Source organism: Plectropomus leopardus, chromosome 3 (assembly GCF_008729295.1).
Source record: "Plectropomus leopardus isolate mb chromosome 3, YSFRI_Pleo_2.0, whole genome shotgun sequence".
NCBI lineage: Eukaryota > Metazoa > Chordata > Actinopteri > Perciformes > Serranidae > Plectropomus > Plectropomus leopardus.
Window position 1 is genome coordinate 15938649 of NC_056465.1, and position 18031 is coordinate 15956679.

Here is an 18031-nt window from a genome sequence, read left to right on the forward strand (position 1 = left end):
GTTAAATGTAAGGTGAAAATCTTTAAAAAAGCATAAAAGGCCTTCATGTCAAGCTTCACTGGACATAGGCTACTACATCAAAATGAATGGCACTTCCATGAACACTGGTCACCTGGATTCACATGAATATCATTCAGTATTTATTCTGCACCTTTTGCAAACTGAACCTTCGCACTTTTGTCCAACTGTTTACACACGTCATTGCGTTGTTGTTTATAGTCGGGCCTACACTTAGTGCACACATAGGCGACATCAGGGCCGGCTCTACTCAATTTGGTGCCCTAGGCGCCCTAACCCTAACCCGCACCTCCGCACCCAATAACGACATATCACGTGCTCACACATAATTTCGGAACATGTCACTGTTTATTTATTTGTAATGTTAATATATATATTTTTTCTAGACAGAAAACACTAAGTGAGGGCGCCAGTGGGCATAGAAAATTAATATTTTATTATTATTTTCCCTCAAAGCCAAGGGGGACTGGCGGCGTGGCGGCGCCCCTCCAGCAGATGGCGCCCTAGGCGACCGCCAATATCGCCTATGCTTTTTCTGGTACAGGCTTTCATGTTGCAGAGCTGAAGTGAGTCAGTTATTTACCGCTGAGTGAATCATCACCTTTACTGAGGATCTTGGACGCCCTTCTTCGGGAATGTACTTCCTTATAATACATCCATGATGTGAGCCTTTGACCTGTAGTGAAACTCCGGCGGTGTCAGCACTTCTGAGCCCGATATAAACTGCCTCCTCCTGCCTTTCACCCTCTTCTGTGTGGAGACACAGTCTGCCAAACCGTGCACCAGAACCACCACTGCCTCCTCCATCATCAAAACAAAATGAGCACCGCTGCTCAGCCTATTTTCTCCAAGGGAGAGGACTGCAAGTCCTCCTGGCACGACGCTAGTGCCGGCTACAATGAGACCGACACACACCTGGAGATCATGGGAAAACCCGTGATGGAGCGCTGGGAGACCCCGTACATGCACTCCCTGTCCACCGTTGCAGCCTCAAAAGGTAAAAATGAGTAGTTACAGGATGGTAGTTGAGTCCACTGTGGCATACCGCAGTGTGTTGATCTGCTGCGTCCGATAATGGAAACAGGGGCCGAAAATAGCAATTTTGTCAGTAAGCTTTACAGATAAAACAACAAATTAGTATTATAATTTTCCAAAATACATAGAAACCCAACTGGGTAACCTTTATTGTATGTATGCATGATGATAATCCAAATGTGTGGTTGGGCTATGTTCACCTGACAGCAAATGATGTAGCGTATATAACATATTACTGTTCACAACATTTAAATTACTAAATATTATTATTATCTTTTATGCAGCGATAAATAGTTTGTGCTGAGGTGTTTGTATTTTTTTAGTTTCAATACCATTTAAAAATGTGCAATAATGTATTTTTTACTAGTCATTTTGGGAGTTTTTTTGCACACATTTCAGCCTTTGCCTTAATTTTTGAGGACACGTGTGAGAATGTGAGCAGCATGGTGCTCAGTGCTCTGTGAGTACTACAGCAGCTGTTTCTCTACTCATGGGAACTGGCCAAGAAGTCTGCGGGGGGTGGGGGGTCGGGGGCAGCTCATCTGCTTTATGTGAAAATAGACGGATCCACACACCCTTGCAGACATGTGGGAAGGGACAAGCACTGAAAATGCCTTTATTGCAAGTTAACATGATTGTTTCAATATTTAGTGATATGCCTCAGACAAAACTGACAAGCAAACCCCACGCATGGAAAGACACGTGGATATAAAGCACGTGTGTTTTTGGACAGTGGTCAGTTTTCACATTTCAATGGACAATTTTTTAATCCGAAATAAAAAATACTTTTTGTGTTAACACCTGCCATTACATGCAACACTTTTGAATGTGATAGCTTACTTTTATTTTGCATTCAGGTTGCAACTCTCCTTAAGTATGTGCGAAAAAGTATTAATTTAAAGTGTAAATATTATGTTGAGCTGTTGATTAAAGGACCAGTAAATTACATGAATGGGTCAAGCAACAACAAACAGCCTTTACCCCTCATCTATTTATAAGCTTCTCTGAAGGAAATAACACCCCTTTGACCTTTCTGTCCAGCCACGTTACAACCAACTGGCTTTCCCTCCGGTCCACACCCAACAGAACAACAAAACTTCAACCTTAAACAGTTACCCTAAAATTTCACAATGTTGCGATCACAAGAATTAGCGCAAATTCAGCCAGTCCCTGTGAATTCTGCACAACCTTTCAATTTTGTCCAATCACAGCAACATGAGTTGTTGTATGGTTTTGCACCATGTTCATGTTGTCGTCCAGGTTTTTCATTCACAAAAAAAACAAAACAAAAAGTCCTTTTTTTGTGTGCCCTGGATTATCTCGAAAAGCATGGGATGAAAAGTGTGGTTTTGTGCTGAGCCCCTGATTGTGACAAACATTATTTTGTTGTTTGTCCAAATTGTCACAAAGGTAAGGAAATGCACATTATTACAAGGCCCATGCTACATTTATATTAAACATCTTTGCTCTGAGCCACTGGAAAGCTTCAGCTGATTCATATTTTTCTGATTGTGTTGTTTTCTTTTGTTCTGTCTGGAAGGCGGTCGGGTTCTGGAGATCGGTTTTGGAATGGCCATCGCCGCCACCAAGCTTGAGTCTTTCCCCATCGAGGAGCACTGGATCATCGAGTGCAACGACGGTGTCTTTGCTAGACTAGAGAACTGGGCTAAGTCTCAGCCACATAAGGTCAGTAAGCCAACGTTATCTGTCTGTATTGGTTTTTACCACAGATATATTTGTTGCACGTGTAGTTTAATAGTACTGTCATTACAGCTGAGTGAAATTGGTGTTTATGTTTCTGCAGATCGTCCCTCTGAAGGGCCTGTGGGAGGAGGTTGTTCCCACCCTGCCAGATAACCACTTTGATGGTAAGAAATCAAACCAGATGTGGAGGAACTTTCATCACACGCGGAGATCTTCAGCTCACAGTTTTGTTTGATTCATAATCCTGAGTTCACAGTCCACTATGTTTTGAAGATAATCGGAGTAGACAGTTGGTACAAAAAAAAAAAAAAGAGTTATGTTTCGTCATCAAAAACATCACGGCACCTCAGTTTGGCCTCTCTAAGTTGTTGATTGCAGAAAATCTGTTCGAGGATACAAAAATCATTCATAGGTCCCCAAACTTGGGTTACCGGTGTCAGTCAGTCTCGTGTAACGACCAGACTGTTTGACACTGTCCTGTTTCACTTACTGAAGATAAAAACACACAGAAAAATGAATGATTTACTCACTGTAAACTCTCTGCTAACGCTGTGTCCCTCCTCCTACAGGTATCCTGTACGACACATACCCTCTGTCAGAGGACACATGGCACACTCACCAGTTTGACTTCATCAAGGTGGGTAGTGACAGTAATATACACAAAAAAACACCCCAGTAAGGTAACCAAAGTCCTGAGAGGATCAGAACTCTGGAGGAGGATAATCGTTGCATACTTGGAATTGTTTGCATGAAGAGTCGATTAGTAATAGTACAAACAATTACAAAACAATTTTCTCAGTTTCAAAGGGCCAAATAGCTTGTGAAAGGTATCGAAACACAGAAAACTGATGGTTATCCAGGTTTCAAAAACTTAAAACTGTACAGTTGTATTTGATAACACAAACACAACGGGACTGCATTTTTTTAATAGACTTAGACTTAGACGACTTTATTGATTAATGTCCTGTTTTATGATATTTATGCTTTTTAAAAAATCTATTTATTGATGTACAGCACTTTGGTCAACTCTGTTGTTTTTAAATGTGCTTTATAAATAAATTTGGATTGGATTGGAAACATGTATCAATAAACACTGTTAATGACTTAGGTGTGTGCCTCTCTGCAGGGTCACGCTCACAGGATGCTGAAGCCCGGCGGCGTCCTCACCTACTGCAACCTGACCTCCTGGGGCGAGCTGCTCAAGACCAAATACGACAACATTGAGAAGATGTTTGAGGTTGGTCTCCTTAATGACTCCCTCAAGGACAAGACACATAACTTTATTTAACACATTTTAAAACTGTATTATTTCTGCCTTAGCATTAGTTTAGTTTTTATTTTTATCGTTTTTTTAAAAAACATTTTTTAGTTTGTTTCCAATCCACCAATTTCATTTCAGTTAATTTCCAAAGTGGATCTGCGTGTTTTAGTTAAGTTTTATAGTATAAAAATGTTTAGTTTTAGTTTAGTTTGAATTAGTGTCAGCATTAGTTTTAGTTGTTTTTTTTTTTTGTTTTGTTTTTTTATTCATAGCACGGGGGAATATATCAGGGGCAAGAGTTCAGTGATTGTATTAAAATAACGACACAACACTGTAACACTTTTGGAAGGCCACTGACACATATCATTCCAGTTTCAGTGCTAAGACTAAAACGTAGAATATAACATGTATATTTGTATTTTATTTTAGTTCGTTTTGTAAGTGCACAATTGAGCATCAATTTGTTTTTCTTTTTTATCCATTTGATTTCAGTTAACTAAAAGGAACGTTGTATTATTCATTATAGTGTACACTTTTGTTTTGTTTTTGTGAGTAGCTCCAACATTTCCTTTGTGCGGTGCATTTTGGGAAAATAGTTTGTCTACAGCAAACACAAAAATCAAGTGTTATTTAGAAAGCATAATCACCTTTTCGCCTTTAACGCATTACATACTAAAAACCTGCTTCACATTAATGTGTAATGAAGAAGTGGGACAACCTTACTTAATTTATTTTAAGCTCTATTGATGATAATGTTATGATCAGAATGTATAGTACGTTTAATTTTTTTTAAAAGTAAGTTTAGGGTGTTCGATCTCTTTTTTTGAGGCGTTTCTGTAAATACAGTATCTTGCATTACATTTTAGCATAAGACGAATTTATGTGTGTGTCTCCATCAGGATTAAACTGAGTGCAACTTAAATTTCACACTGTGATAATCTCAAGGTTGTTGATAAACGGCACCGGGCTAAAGGGCCCGATAAAGCAGCGAGCCAGATTACACTGACCAGCTTTGTCTGTCAATGATTTTCAGGAGACACAGGTGCCACATCTGCTCCAAGCCGGCTTCAAGAGGGAGAAGATTAGCACCACCACTATGGACATTGCACCACCCACCGAATGCAAATACTATTCCTTCAATAAGATGATCACTCCCACCATCGTCAAGGAGTAAAGTCCGAAGACACTGCTGCAACTTGTTTTTTTTACCGTTATGTGCCTTTTCACCTGAACCAACTGACCTCCACATTGTCTGCTTCACTGTCATTTATTTCAATAAACCAAAGTTAACATCCCAACTCGGATTTTCAGTGCTTGTATTTAGTATAACTTCTTGATTTGAGTTAAAGTTTTGTCGTTCAGTGTGACCTTGTAGCTGCAGCGACTGTGCTTTATCAACCCACTGATACATTTTATTCTTCACAGCAGCAAATATGTGAGACAACAGCAGACTGAAACCACACGAATCCACCAAGAATGCATTTACACCCCACTGAGCCTCATCTGTTCAATGTCTTAAATCACCCTGTATCTTTCTTGCCATGCACATCCCAATTTCAGACCGAGCAGTAAATATATAATATAATATCAGTGCATGTTTAAATGCATCGTTTGTCATGAGCTTCAGAAAGTCTCCTCTTCTCCTCAGACTTCTGTTGTTCCTGTGGGAATTTGTCTATGAAATGCCAAACCAATGCATAATGTCTAAGCTGCATGTGTGTCAGGAGCAGTGGTGGAAGAAGTACGTAGAGCCCCTACATAAGTAATAGTGAAAATATTATGAAAATGTCATTAGAAGAGAAAAAATCAATTCAATATTTATCAGCAAAGTAATATTTACGTATCAAAAGCAAAATACTCATGCAGAATGGTAAGGCATCAAGATTTTTTTAAGTCAAAAGGATCAAGTCCAAGTCTAGTCACAAATCTTTTTGGACTTTGTTAAGTCTGAACCCATCAAAGGTTAGACTTGAGTTCAAGTAATGTGACTTGAGTCCACACAACTGATAATACATCATATCATGTAGATCTAGTGTGTCATATTGTTTGTTTTTTTAATGTAAAAGGTAACTATTAAATAAATGTAGAGGAATAAAAAATACAATATTAACCCCTGAAGTGAGGTGAAGTAGAGATATAAGTAACATATAAAATGGACATACTCCAGTGAAGTCCAAGTATATCAAAATAGTACTAAAAGAAACAGTACTTGAGTGAATGTGCTTACCACTACTGGCCTGGAGTAAGCTTTTCCAAACCTATGATGCCGTTTGTACATAATATTACCATTGACTTTTAACACACAACAAAGGAAGAAGATGTTTAGAGTGGCCTCCTAATAAACTGAACAGCTTAATCTTTAACTCAAAAATCTTTAATTTTCAACTTTGCAATACATCTGTAGAGTGAGAATTAGTCTACTGATAATATGCACAACACACTGTTTCCACACACTTATTAAGTGTTTCATGTTCTGCATAATGAAAAGCTTTGATTTCAACAATAAGTTAGCTGTTTAATAGTCCCCTGGGATGGCCCCAGAATACAGCGGGCAGTATGTTTTAATTTATGGCTGTAGATAGCTGTGTATGTTATCTGAACACGTGGAACAAAGTTGCCACCTGGCCACGATGCATTAATCATTAGATGGATGGATGATGCAACACCAGACTGCAGTCAGGTGGGAAACAACAGCAGCTGGCAGATCTCAGACCTGAATCAGGAGCGCACGGGTCTTATATTTATTTTAAGTTAAGTCAACAGTCTCACACAGAGAAATATGAGGAGGCAAATGTTGATTTTATGACTAAGAGAGCAGGATGTTGAAACAGAAACCAAAAAGGAGGCTCTACAGGATAATTTTCTTCCTAAGTAACTATCAAGCTTTTCCCAAATGACATGAAATGAATTTTAGGTGTTCTATTGGTTAAAAAAATAGTGCATATAGCTGATATAAACAGAAAAACCATCTGCCCAGGGGAACATACCCTTGGACACCCCAAGGTCTCGGCTGAGCCTCAAATGGTCAAAACATTGGGCTCTGTGCCGGGTCAACTGCAGATGTTTGACTAATTTGTGTTTTGTGCTCATGGCTGCTCTGCAGGACGTTTGACATTGCTTGACTTGCTGTGTGTGTGTTAATCCAGTGGTTTTTCCTTAAGCGAACTCTTTTTTTTTTTGAGTAAACTGACTACCCCTGACTAGATGACATATTTTATGATTTTTTTTACTATTATATTCAGTGCATAACAGTAACAGTACAGAACAACTGATGAACTGTGAAATTAACCTAAAGCGTGAACACAATAACTGCAGGAATGTGTATTAAGCCATTAGCATGGCTAATATTAAACAGAAGATTTCAGGTATCAAGGATATTTTAGAGAATATAAAACAACAAACAACAGCCTTCAACTGAATATCAGATTTTTTTACTCAAAAAATCACAAATGGTCTTGAGCATCCACAGTAAATAATGTAGAAGGCTGCTGCCTCTTGTTGTTTGTTTGGTAATGTTTAATGCGCATTAGAAACCCAGTAACTGGGTGTACATTACGTATAAAAAATCTTAACCAGCATATGTTAATGGTAATGCTTTTTGGTGCTGCACAGCCAGAAATAAAGAAACACAATGTTATTCAGAGCAACTTTAAGCAAACTAGTGAGAACCCCTTAACCTACGAGTCTGTCGATTCACACTAAAGAAGCTTAAAAGCGACACTGCTTTCTCTCCCTGCATGCATAATCATAACAGCTGGTTTACAGTTCTAGCTGAATGAATATAAAATACAACAGCTTTGTTAAAGACAATACCCTTTGACTTCGTGCTCTGATGTTTCACTTAGTGGGTTTGCTCAGTGTTTTAGCAGACCATGACCTCTGAGTTAAATAACAGTTAAAACACTATAAAAAAATGCATTTAGCTTCTTAACCACGACAGAGCTGGACACAGAGCAGGAGGCAGTGAAGGTCAGAGCTGGTGATCACAGGAGCCACCTAGTGGTTTAAACTCAGCTTTATTGGTCACAGTGGAAAGAATCACACACCAGATGCTAAAATAATATATTCTAATGTGAACCCAGTTTATCTAAAGTAATATTTAAGATAATACAGGATGACTTGTCTTTTTGTCTTACAGTTATGACTGAATGAAAGTTTGATCTAAACATGAGAAAGGTGCACATGGCTACGTGAATAAAGAGGACTTATTTAAATTCAGACATAGACCTTTACCAGGTATTAATACTGAACTAAAGAAGCAAACTGAACTGACTGACTGCTGCTGTGTTTGGTTGAAAATAAGCAGCAGTGCACTGTGCGTAAATTACAATATTGATTTTATTGAGGTTCGTTTCTGCAGCTCTACATGGAGGAGGAGCAGTGCTCCAAATAAAATCAGAAATATGACATTTTACATACCGATACAGACACACATACAACACATTCACTTCCGATACCAGATCTTGAGCTTCTTCTCACGTTTGATTTTCCTCTGCAGCTGTAAAGTCCCATAGAGAAGAGCTTCTGCTGTGGGGGGACAACCTGAGGACAAGCAGGACAAAATTATTATTTGGTGGAATTTTCATTTGGCAGAGCCACAGAAGTTCAGTCTGATTGATGAGCAGCATCTGTTAATTACTTATCTGGTAATTCACATATCTTTGGCTTCTTATGTTGTACACTAATCTATCTGCAAGACGCCGCAAAATAATGACAGGACATAACTATGCGCAATATACAGTGTGAATGCTGCTGTGTCACAGCAAGAGAACTTATAATGCATTCATCATTTACTTCCACTACTTGTTACAAAAAAACACCGTAAGCATTACTTATATTACAAGTATCTATTAGTAATTCATGTAATAAGGTAATAAATGTGCTACTGCTAAATTACAGCCGCTACAAATAATTCAATTGCTTCTGGTACTGATAAACTATTTCAGTTAGTTCTACTTGTACTACTTCTATTCCTACTGTGATCCTGAATTGTGCACATGGCCAAAAGAATGTGGACACCCAGACATTGCACCCTATGTGATTGTTGAAAATCTCTCACCATTGGCTTTAATCTGCTGCTAGAAGAGTATCCACTGTTGTGTGAAGGCTGTCCAAAAGAGCATCAGTGACAGCCACTGATTTTGTGTGACGAGGTCGACTTGCAGTCATCATTTCATTCCATCTTAGAAATGTTGGATGGGGTTGAGGTCAGGGCTCTATGCAGGTCGGTTAATTCTTTCAAACTCTGCAAACTGTTTCTTTATGGATCTAGTTTTGTGCAACGGGGCATTGTCATGTTAAGCCTAGAGCCCCAAGGCTGTCCACATACTTTTGACATAAAAGTGAGTGTTTGCAATGTCCCAATATTAATGGACAGTATTTTTCAATTCCATTTATAAAAGAAATTTGTAGAATAAAGGTTCTCACATATTTTCATTGGCAGAATGTTAAAAATTTCCATTACTTTTCAAGGATCCCAAAACTATTTTTTTAACTTGTCCAGCATTTTTCAAATGTAATTTTAGCTAACTGGCATACGTAAAGGGAGAGTCAGAATGCGGGGAGAATAATATAGAAACGCACATGATGGTAAACAAAATAACACACACACAGCAATGTTAAATCGACAGCAGAAAATACATTTGCCGTTATGTTACAGTCATTTTTCTTTAAATTACTCCATGTAATGATTTAATTACACGCAGCAAAATTCCATGATTTTTCTGAAACTTTAAATGGTTTTGACTTACTACATGATTTCTAGACCTGGAAAATGTGTTTGTAAAATGCATGACTTTTCCAGGTTTTTCATGGCCGTGATAACCCTGTATGTTTTATAGTTTCCATATTGTGTTGTGAAGTTTACCTGGAACGTAAATGTCCACTGGTACGATTCGGTCGCAGCCTCTGACGACTGCATAGGAGTAGTGGTAGTAGCCCCCTCCATTAGCACAACTATAAAAGAGGGGAACCATGAGGACACTGTTAGTTATAGAAACTGTAAAAACGTTTAGACCGTAACACTAAATACTTTCAGTGGGAACTCCACTTCTATAACAGTGCATGAGATAAAGATACCAAAGATATGCTGAGGAAGAGGAGGGCACACTGCCGATAACTTACCTTCCCATGGAAATGACGTATCTGGGCTCTGGCATCTGGTCGTACACCTGTTGGAAAGAAGACGCGACTCAGTCACTGTTATATAACTTCTGACTAAGGACTAATCTGTCCTTTCAGCTGGAGGAGAGCTTCATGCCCGTCTACCGATCCAGCAACAGGCTGGTCATAATCCAGCCAGCATTTAGACAGCTGCACAGTTCTCAGCGCTCCCATCACGCAGACAGAAAAGGCTGCGAGAGAGCGAGCGAGCGAGCGAGAGAGAGAGAGAGAGAGAGAGCAACTGACAATGTCTATGTTTTACTAATTTTTCCTCCATTTCACAGACCTGAATCAAACCTGAGACCGTGAATCAAGGAAATGATAGTTCCAGCGCACACCAGGATGCTCAGGTTGATATTATTTATTAACAGTTTGCATTGAAAACAAAAGCGGAAGCGAACTTAACGTTTCACATATGGCGTCATCAGATTCACTCAGTGTTGGATTACCATCATTAAAAACGTTACAGGCTCATTAGCAGAGGATGACCATTTACTACTACTTTTTGATATCTTATTATGAGAGTATTGTTCTTTATGAAATGTTGTTTATTATAGCTTTACATTCATTAATTTTTCAACCTCTAAAATGTGTATTTATTTTGAAATTAATTCTACACAGAAACATTACAGTTGATGTGACTTATTGTTGAAACACACCCGTCTCATCCTCTGCTAATAAGCATGTGATGATTCATATGGAACAGCTGACGGTGAATAAACGGGGAGAATCTGATGAAGCCATATACCAAACGTGTGGCTCTTTCCTTCCTTTGTTAACTGTTAATAGATAAGTATCAACCTGAGTTTCCTGGCGTGCGCTGGAACTTTAATTTCCTTGAGTCATCGTTACCGTGGACCAGCTGGCACCCAGGAGAGAGGTACAGCAGTGCATGATTCTTTCTTTTTTCAAACCTGAGACAGTGTTTGAGGTGTTGTTGGAACATCCCTAATTGAATTACACCTAAACATAAGATGCTTATGATCCCGCCCTTTTCCTCCCTCACCTTACGGAGAGCCGGAGCCATCTTATTGGTCAGCGTTCCTGCCACGATCATGACATCAGCCTGACGGGGACTTGCTCTGAACACCACTCCGAAGCGGTCCATGTCGTAACGAGGTGCTGCCATGTGCATCATCTCCACCGCGCAGCACGCCAGGCCAAAGGTCATGGGCCACAGAGAGCTCTGAGGGGGATGCAGAGCAGCGATAAGTCAACAAAACACTTACAGAGGAGACACATTGATAGAGCTTCAACTATTTATCGATTAGAAGTACACTATTACATTTATTGCCAACTAATCTGATTAATGATTAATCGGTTTGGGTAGTGTTTCAAGAAAAAAAATCTGATTCCAGCTTTATAAATGTGAATTTTTTTTTGTTTTCTTTGTTCCTCTATTTCAATAAACTGAGAAAATAAACAACAGATCAATCAAGAATGAAAATAATTGTTAGTTGCAACCCTGCCCATCAAAACACTTACAGTACTTATCGAAAACACACATGCAAACAAATTACTTCTTCAAATCATTGTTGAACCAGATGTAGAGATACACCAATATATCACATTTAAGAAGCAATGACAATTTATGTAACATTAGTATCTCTAGTGATATTTGGCAAACTGTGAAATTAGTTAATTTTCTTGGTTTGTTTCCCAGAGACGGACAAAATAACACCTGAAAATACACAAACACAACAGAAAATAATACAAATGACATTTTATGAAGCTCACGGTTTGTGGTTTTGTTAAACAAATACCCCATAAGTTCCTGTCAGTAAGTGTTTGGGAGGAAGCTGCATTGGCATGTTTTCAAGATTTTTCAGATTTTTCTTGTTGCTTCTGTGCACAGTGCTGTGTTTGCAGTAAACAACTCTCTTGCTTGTTAGACCATTCGGATGCCATGAAAACTTAACAACTCTTAACCGTCAGACCCCCAGTACAGCAGACACATACTGTAAACAACTCAACATGGCTGACATGTGTAGCTGTTTTTGTAATGATTGTCTTAATTGCTGGTAGATACATGTTTAATAAACTAACCTTTTCTACAACTGCTGGTAAACACAGAGCAGAAGTGGGGCATCTGAGCAGTTAGAAGGTTCTGATAATTCACCAGCTAAGATGACTAAAAGATCAACGATGGCATTTTCAGTAAAAGACAAAGAGATTTGTCTACAAAAGGCAAAACCACCAAGCATACGACATTTTAGACAAAACAATCACACACTACACGCTGTGGTCACACTGCACGTTTTGAGACGAAGAAAAATGATAGATTTTGATCAATCCACATGTGGGTGTTAACAGAACCAACATCCTCTCATCAACTCACCCTGCGTGCCCAGTTAACCAAGTCGTCCAGCTTAGTGATAACATACTCCCCCTTGCTGCTGGCTGCAGCTGCTGGTTTGGCTGCTGCCACAGCCGTGCTCTTCTCTCTGACTGGAACCACACTGCAACAGAAGGACGGAGGAGATCTTCACCGTGTGCAGAGTGTTTACCGAGTGTCTGTTCGTCATTCTGATATTTACACCGGAGTATTTCTGGTTAACTCACCTCGTGGTGGTATTCTCGCTTTTTGTACTGTTGTGCAGACTCCTCTGGTGAACAGCAAACACTGAAATGGGCCTGTGAAAAAGTGAATTGAAAGTCAATTAAATGAATAACCTGAGAAGTAATACTGAAAAGTTAATGTAAAAATATCTTAAACACAACATACAGATATAAAAAAAAAAAAGAGAGAGCCCAACAACAGTCAGTTCCTCAAGAGGGCAATATTGTAATTCCACAGAGTGAGCAGGTTGAGCAGAGCGTGTGGGCAGATTTTATTGTTTGATGTTGATTTTGTCTGAGCTTCCTAAACTTGATGATGCTTTAAAGGATTAACGTGACTCTTCCTCTGCACAACACACAGGCTGAGCGCTCCTGCTGCCTAAAGCAAGACTGCACAGCCTGTCAAGCACAGCAAATGTTTCAGCATTTTCTTTCCAGTAACGATTGTTTCAGTTTGCTAATCTTACCTCCAAAAGTTTAGAAGAATTTCTCTTAAAAATTCCCGAAATGAACAAAAATAAAAACTGCATAGGCTGTAAGTGAGTTATTAGATACATTTAAGTACTTATCAGTGTTCCATGATTATGATGTGGTAAATATATTTCAACCTTGCATTTACTGCCTACTGAGATTCATTTAGTTCAGGGTTTCCACACATGACTTCTTTAGGACCCATGATCCAATTTCCACACTTCACTGTGTATATGACTCTTCCTGGCCGTGTTTTGGTACTTTACTACTCACAAGGAGGACAGTCTCACTTCCGATAACAAAAGCTGCCACACTATGTCAAATATAAATGTTGCCTGTCATAAAGTGGAAGGCTTGGGCAGTATTAGTCATGGGCAATGAAAACTGCAAGTTTTTGTCTTTTTAATCAAGAAGCAAATATAACTTGTTTGAGTTCATTTGCCTTACTTGACAGTGCATCCTGTGGTGCAACAAATGCGCATCGCTATTGTGCTTGTTTTAAATCGATGCATAACAGAGCTATGTTGTGTGTCAACAGCTAACTTAGAGAAAATAAATTCTCCCTTATGTTACATTTTGTAGAAGGTTATCCCCAGATCACCGTAACAATTAATTGAATTACACACAACAAAATTTCATGACTTTTTCAAAACTTTCAATGATTTTGACCGATTCCAGGACTACACAAGCCTGAAAAACATGACTGAGTAAATCTGTGACTTTTCCAGGTTGTGGGAATCCAGCTTAATTGGTCTTTCCCAATGGCTAAAAAATAGATGCGTTTATGTGGGAATGCAATACAAACTCAACCCTGTCAAGGGTATACTGCTCTAGCTGTTCTATTATCAGCAGGATAGAGCTGAAGTAAAATCAGTTTTTAAACAAGGATCAGGATTAAAGGGTTCTTACCTTGTTGAAAAGCTGCCAAACATGGCCAGGCGAGGCGCTGCAAAATAAATGTTTAGTTTAGATGCAAATACATGTGAAAAGGCAGTTAGAACTTTAAAAAGTTGCAACATTGTGCAGGAGAGGTTAGAAGACAAAATGGCTTAGTCACCATACACCCTGATCACACTGTACAATTGTGATGTGTTTATAAAGTATTGCAAATGCTACACTATCCAATCGCTGACCAGGTGGTGTTCCTGGTTAAACACTGCATTTAGTTGTGGCTTAAGTTTAACTCCGATGAGATGACCTAAAACCAAATACCTATGCGAAGTCCGGACATTGTAGCCTCACCTACAGCCAACTGGGCGGTGGTCCTCAGAATAACACAAATATTTGCAGCTGCATGTAACCCGACACCTCTTTTTGTGTTGTTTTCAGCAGGACAGTCAAACGTTTTGTGGATTGTTATTGAACTGCGTTAAGCACTACTTAATATGTTGAATGCGTGCCCAATTTGAGAGTAGCCACTGACGATCTAACAGCCCTGAACTGATATTTCACGAAGAATAATGTTGGAAAATACAGCTGAGAAACTCAAACTTTCACAGCTTTGACGGCAAGTTTGGTTTAAAAATAGTATTCATTATGGATGACACGCACTGAAGCTAAAACATTTATCTGACATGTTAGTCCACATACAACGCAGATGAGAGTGTCCTTCAGTAAATGACATCTTGATTCATTTTGGAGTGAAATAAGTCGTTACGTGTGTTAGCTAATGTTAGCTTGACTGCGCTGCAGCTGGAGCTCATGTAAGCGCTAACCGTGTTAGCCTCCATGCTAACGCAGACAGAGCAAGGTCAGTGTGCGCATTCACGAGAAGTTACAAATACAGTCACCGGCACTCTCAAACCACCGCCCAATGCACCTTTACGCCCTTACTCTTTTAAATACACTGAACGAACCAACTCGGAAACCAAACAAATGTTTATAAAAAGCGAGTCTGTTTGATCAAAACATCACTTACCAGCTAACGCCGCCATCTTTGGGATTCTGATTGCGTCACAGTGCTTCCTGCGCGTGTGTGAGCTCGAGACGCTGAAGGCGCTGACGACAGAGCGTTTGTATTAACCACAAGGCCCAGCTGTTCAAAAATAAAATACAATCAGTTATAATGAAAATAATAAATTCTTGATCAGAATGATCCGGATTTAGGAATCCAATGTTTCACGATCCAGGATCAGCCAACCCGTTTTTAATTCTGCACCCGTTTTTTAAAAGCAACATTGTATTAAATCACCCTGATCCAGTTACACTTTCAAGATTACCAAATCCGGATTACCAGTGTTATTAAAGGTGATCCATTTCACAATGTAGGTTACTACCTATGTAAAGAACATCAAATAGAATAGCCACGTTTTCTTTTATTTGAAGTGACAGATGTAGAATAAAACAATACAAACATCCCTTACATTTTCAATTTCTTATAACTGTCAGATCCCCTCATCTGACTCACACAAAAAATGCACGGTGTATATTTTAAACAATTGCAATTATTTGAAAATACTTTTAATTGTGTAATTTAATCAAAGTTAAAAAAAAAATTAAGAGACAACACATTCACTTGCAGTTAAACTTTTTTTCAGACTGGGTGCTAAATCCTCAAAGTGGATGTCAATGAAGTAAGGATCAGGATAGCAATCCAGTTATAACTCTTTTTTTTTTTTTTTAAATTGCCACATTGGATGTTGTAGCCTAGATGACCTTCAGTGCAAAGGACATCTGGCAATAAAAAAGTTAGAATTGGAGCGTTGTCCTGATCTTTACTGCATTAATGTAAAGTTAAAAATGAAAGTTAAAATGAAATAAACTTTGTTTGATATTGTTTGTTAACTGGGGACAAAATCCTTTCTTATTTTTCTTTACTGTAACTGAAAGGCAACTTCAAGTGAAATGTGTGTGTGCTTGTAGAAGGTAAACATTATTTCAGGCTGTTAAAACTTTATTGTTCCCAGAAACAACACAGAGGACATGTCCTCACTGTCCTCAGTGGCTGCTATGGCCTTGGGTTGGACAACACTAGCATATTGACAATATTATTGGTAGATAGAGAGTTTGAATACTGTTTATCATAGAGCCTTTTTTGTAGCTGTTTAGCTCCCTCCAGTGGGGTGACTTGGTGTAATGTGACAGACTTTTTAAAGAAATTTCTGAATGCAGTTTTTCAAACAGATATATTTTTTAAAAAACCTATGTGATGATTATATTAACATTTAAACTAACAAAACTGATCAGTGTACATAGCAAGGCACTACTGTCAATGACACATTTGAACTATTTTTTTGGACTTTATGTTCATAAGTGTCTGTGCAGAGGTGCAGCAGCAGACAGTTGTAGATCAGGATAAATAACTTAAAGCACAAAACAGCCTGTTTTCATTTCATGCACTTTATTTTAGCACCATTATCAATGTATATGTAACTCATAGTATTTGAGCATAGTTTTCTGGTCAAACTCGAATTTTATTTAAGAAAGCATGATTTTATTCCCTTGCAGCGTAATCTGTGAGAAATCAATTTCAGAAACACGATCACAACTTTGCTGCACAATCTACATACACTGTTGTCTTTTAAAGAACTGGTTTTGTACTTTCACTTTAAAAGTTAGGACTTGTCTGACCCAGATAATTAAATTTGGAGCAGCAGCCTGGCTCTGCTGGTTGAGCTGCATTCAAGAAGTGTGTTGTCATAACAGACACATTTATTTAATTAGAGATATCACAATATACGTCTTATGTCAGACCAAGCTACCTGAGTGTGATTTATAAACTAACAGGTAGAGAGACCTGTAGCAGCTGTGTTTTGGAGCTTTTGAGCCAGGCACTGACTGGAGCTGCTCCGAGTCTGACAGCAGCAGACTGTGGTTTTACTGGGCAACTTCCAGTGGAGAAAACTGATGAATGTGAAGTGAAGTTCAGCTGTTTTTCCATGGATTTAAAAGAATATATCCTGAATCCCGCCAGGCTGTGGCAAAACAGCATCACAGGCTCAGAGCAAAGCGGCCTGGCAATGGACTATCAATTAATCAGTCCATTATTTTTTGATGAATCATTTAGTCTATAACGGGAGTCTCAGGATCAAATTACCTGTGAGCCACTGGCCAGGAGAACACTCACTCAAAAAAATAAAACTCTAGAGACTGAAAGTTCATTCTTACTGCTGGAAAAAAGCAGTTGACTAAGCAATCAAATGTGTTTTTTTGAGCTTTTTAAGAACTTTTAGCCTGAGGGAAGATTGTGTTAAGGACCAAGAAGAAGACATTTCACTGACACAATACCTCTCCATCATACCTGTCGACTTAGTGTAGTACTATAGTATGCAGTGCTCTGTGGGTGTAGATTTCAGGGAGGAGGCAAGGAACACGTTCCCCTCAATATTTAGAACATGTGCATTTGGAATTTTCTTTAATTTAATTTTGACTGAACCAAAATTTCAAGCAGAAAAGGCACAAATTGCTGCATAAAAATTTACTGATTCAAATTTATTGCGTTGCTTTTTAAGCACTTAAGCACTTTATTTACATCCAAAAAACAACAACCAAAAATCCCAGCGTGAATCAATGTCCTTTTGTTCATTAGAAAACAGCTGGCGGACCACCTGGTACCCTAATGAGGGCCAAATTTGGCCCGCAGGCCATAAGTTGGGTATCACTCGCTTAGTATTACATCACTGTTGTAAGTTGCACATTTAGACACAGTTTGGAAATGTTAAATTTGATATTCACAGTTTTCATCAAAATATGGAAAATTATGGGGTGGATCAGGCACCCAGTCCGGTACTTTGATACTGCTGGCAAGCAAAATGTCAACTATGATGCGCTGCCAAAAGTGATAAGTCCAGACTTCACATTTGATTGGTCTAACCTGCAGGC

General features: G+C 38.8%; 2 protein-coding genes across 2 annotated transcripts; one reads left to right on the forward strand and one right to left on the reverse strand.

The window, feature by feature from the left end:
• The first annotated feature begins 649 nt into the window (after positions 1-649).
• On the forward strand, positions 650-5316 carry gamt (guanidinoacetate N-methyltransferase). The gene is made up of 6 exons (XM_042483825.1): positions 650-1015; positions 2594-2739; positions 2858-2921; positions 3327-3394; positions 3884-3994; positions 5052-5316. The coding sequence occupies exons 1-6, from the start codon at positions 838-840 to the stop codon at positions 5190-5192; spliced, it is 708 nt and encodes a 235-aa protein (XP_042339759.1). The 5' UTR covers positions 650-837; the 3' UTR covers positions 5193-5316.
• Positions 5317-8017: 2701 nt separating this feature from the next.
• ndufs7 (NADH:ubiquinone oxidoreductase core subunit S7) lies at positions 8018-15191 on the reverse strand. Its single transcript, XM_042516141.1, has 8 exons — positions 15129-15191; positions 14120-14156; positions 12743-12814; positions 12519-12639; positions 11187-11366; positions 10142-10188; positions 9885-9973; positions 8018-8560 (listed from the first exon to the last, which is right to left on the reverse strand). The coding sequence occupies exons 1-8, from the start codon at positions 15142-15144 to the stop codon at positions 8463-8465; spliced, it is 660 nt and encodes a 219-aa protein (XP_042372075.1). The 5' UTR covers positions 15145-15191; the 3' UTR covers positions 8018-8462.
• Between the last annotated feature and the right edge of the window lie 2840 nt (positions 15192-18031).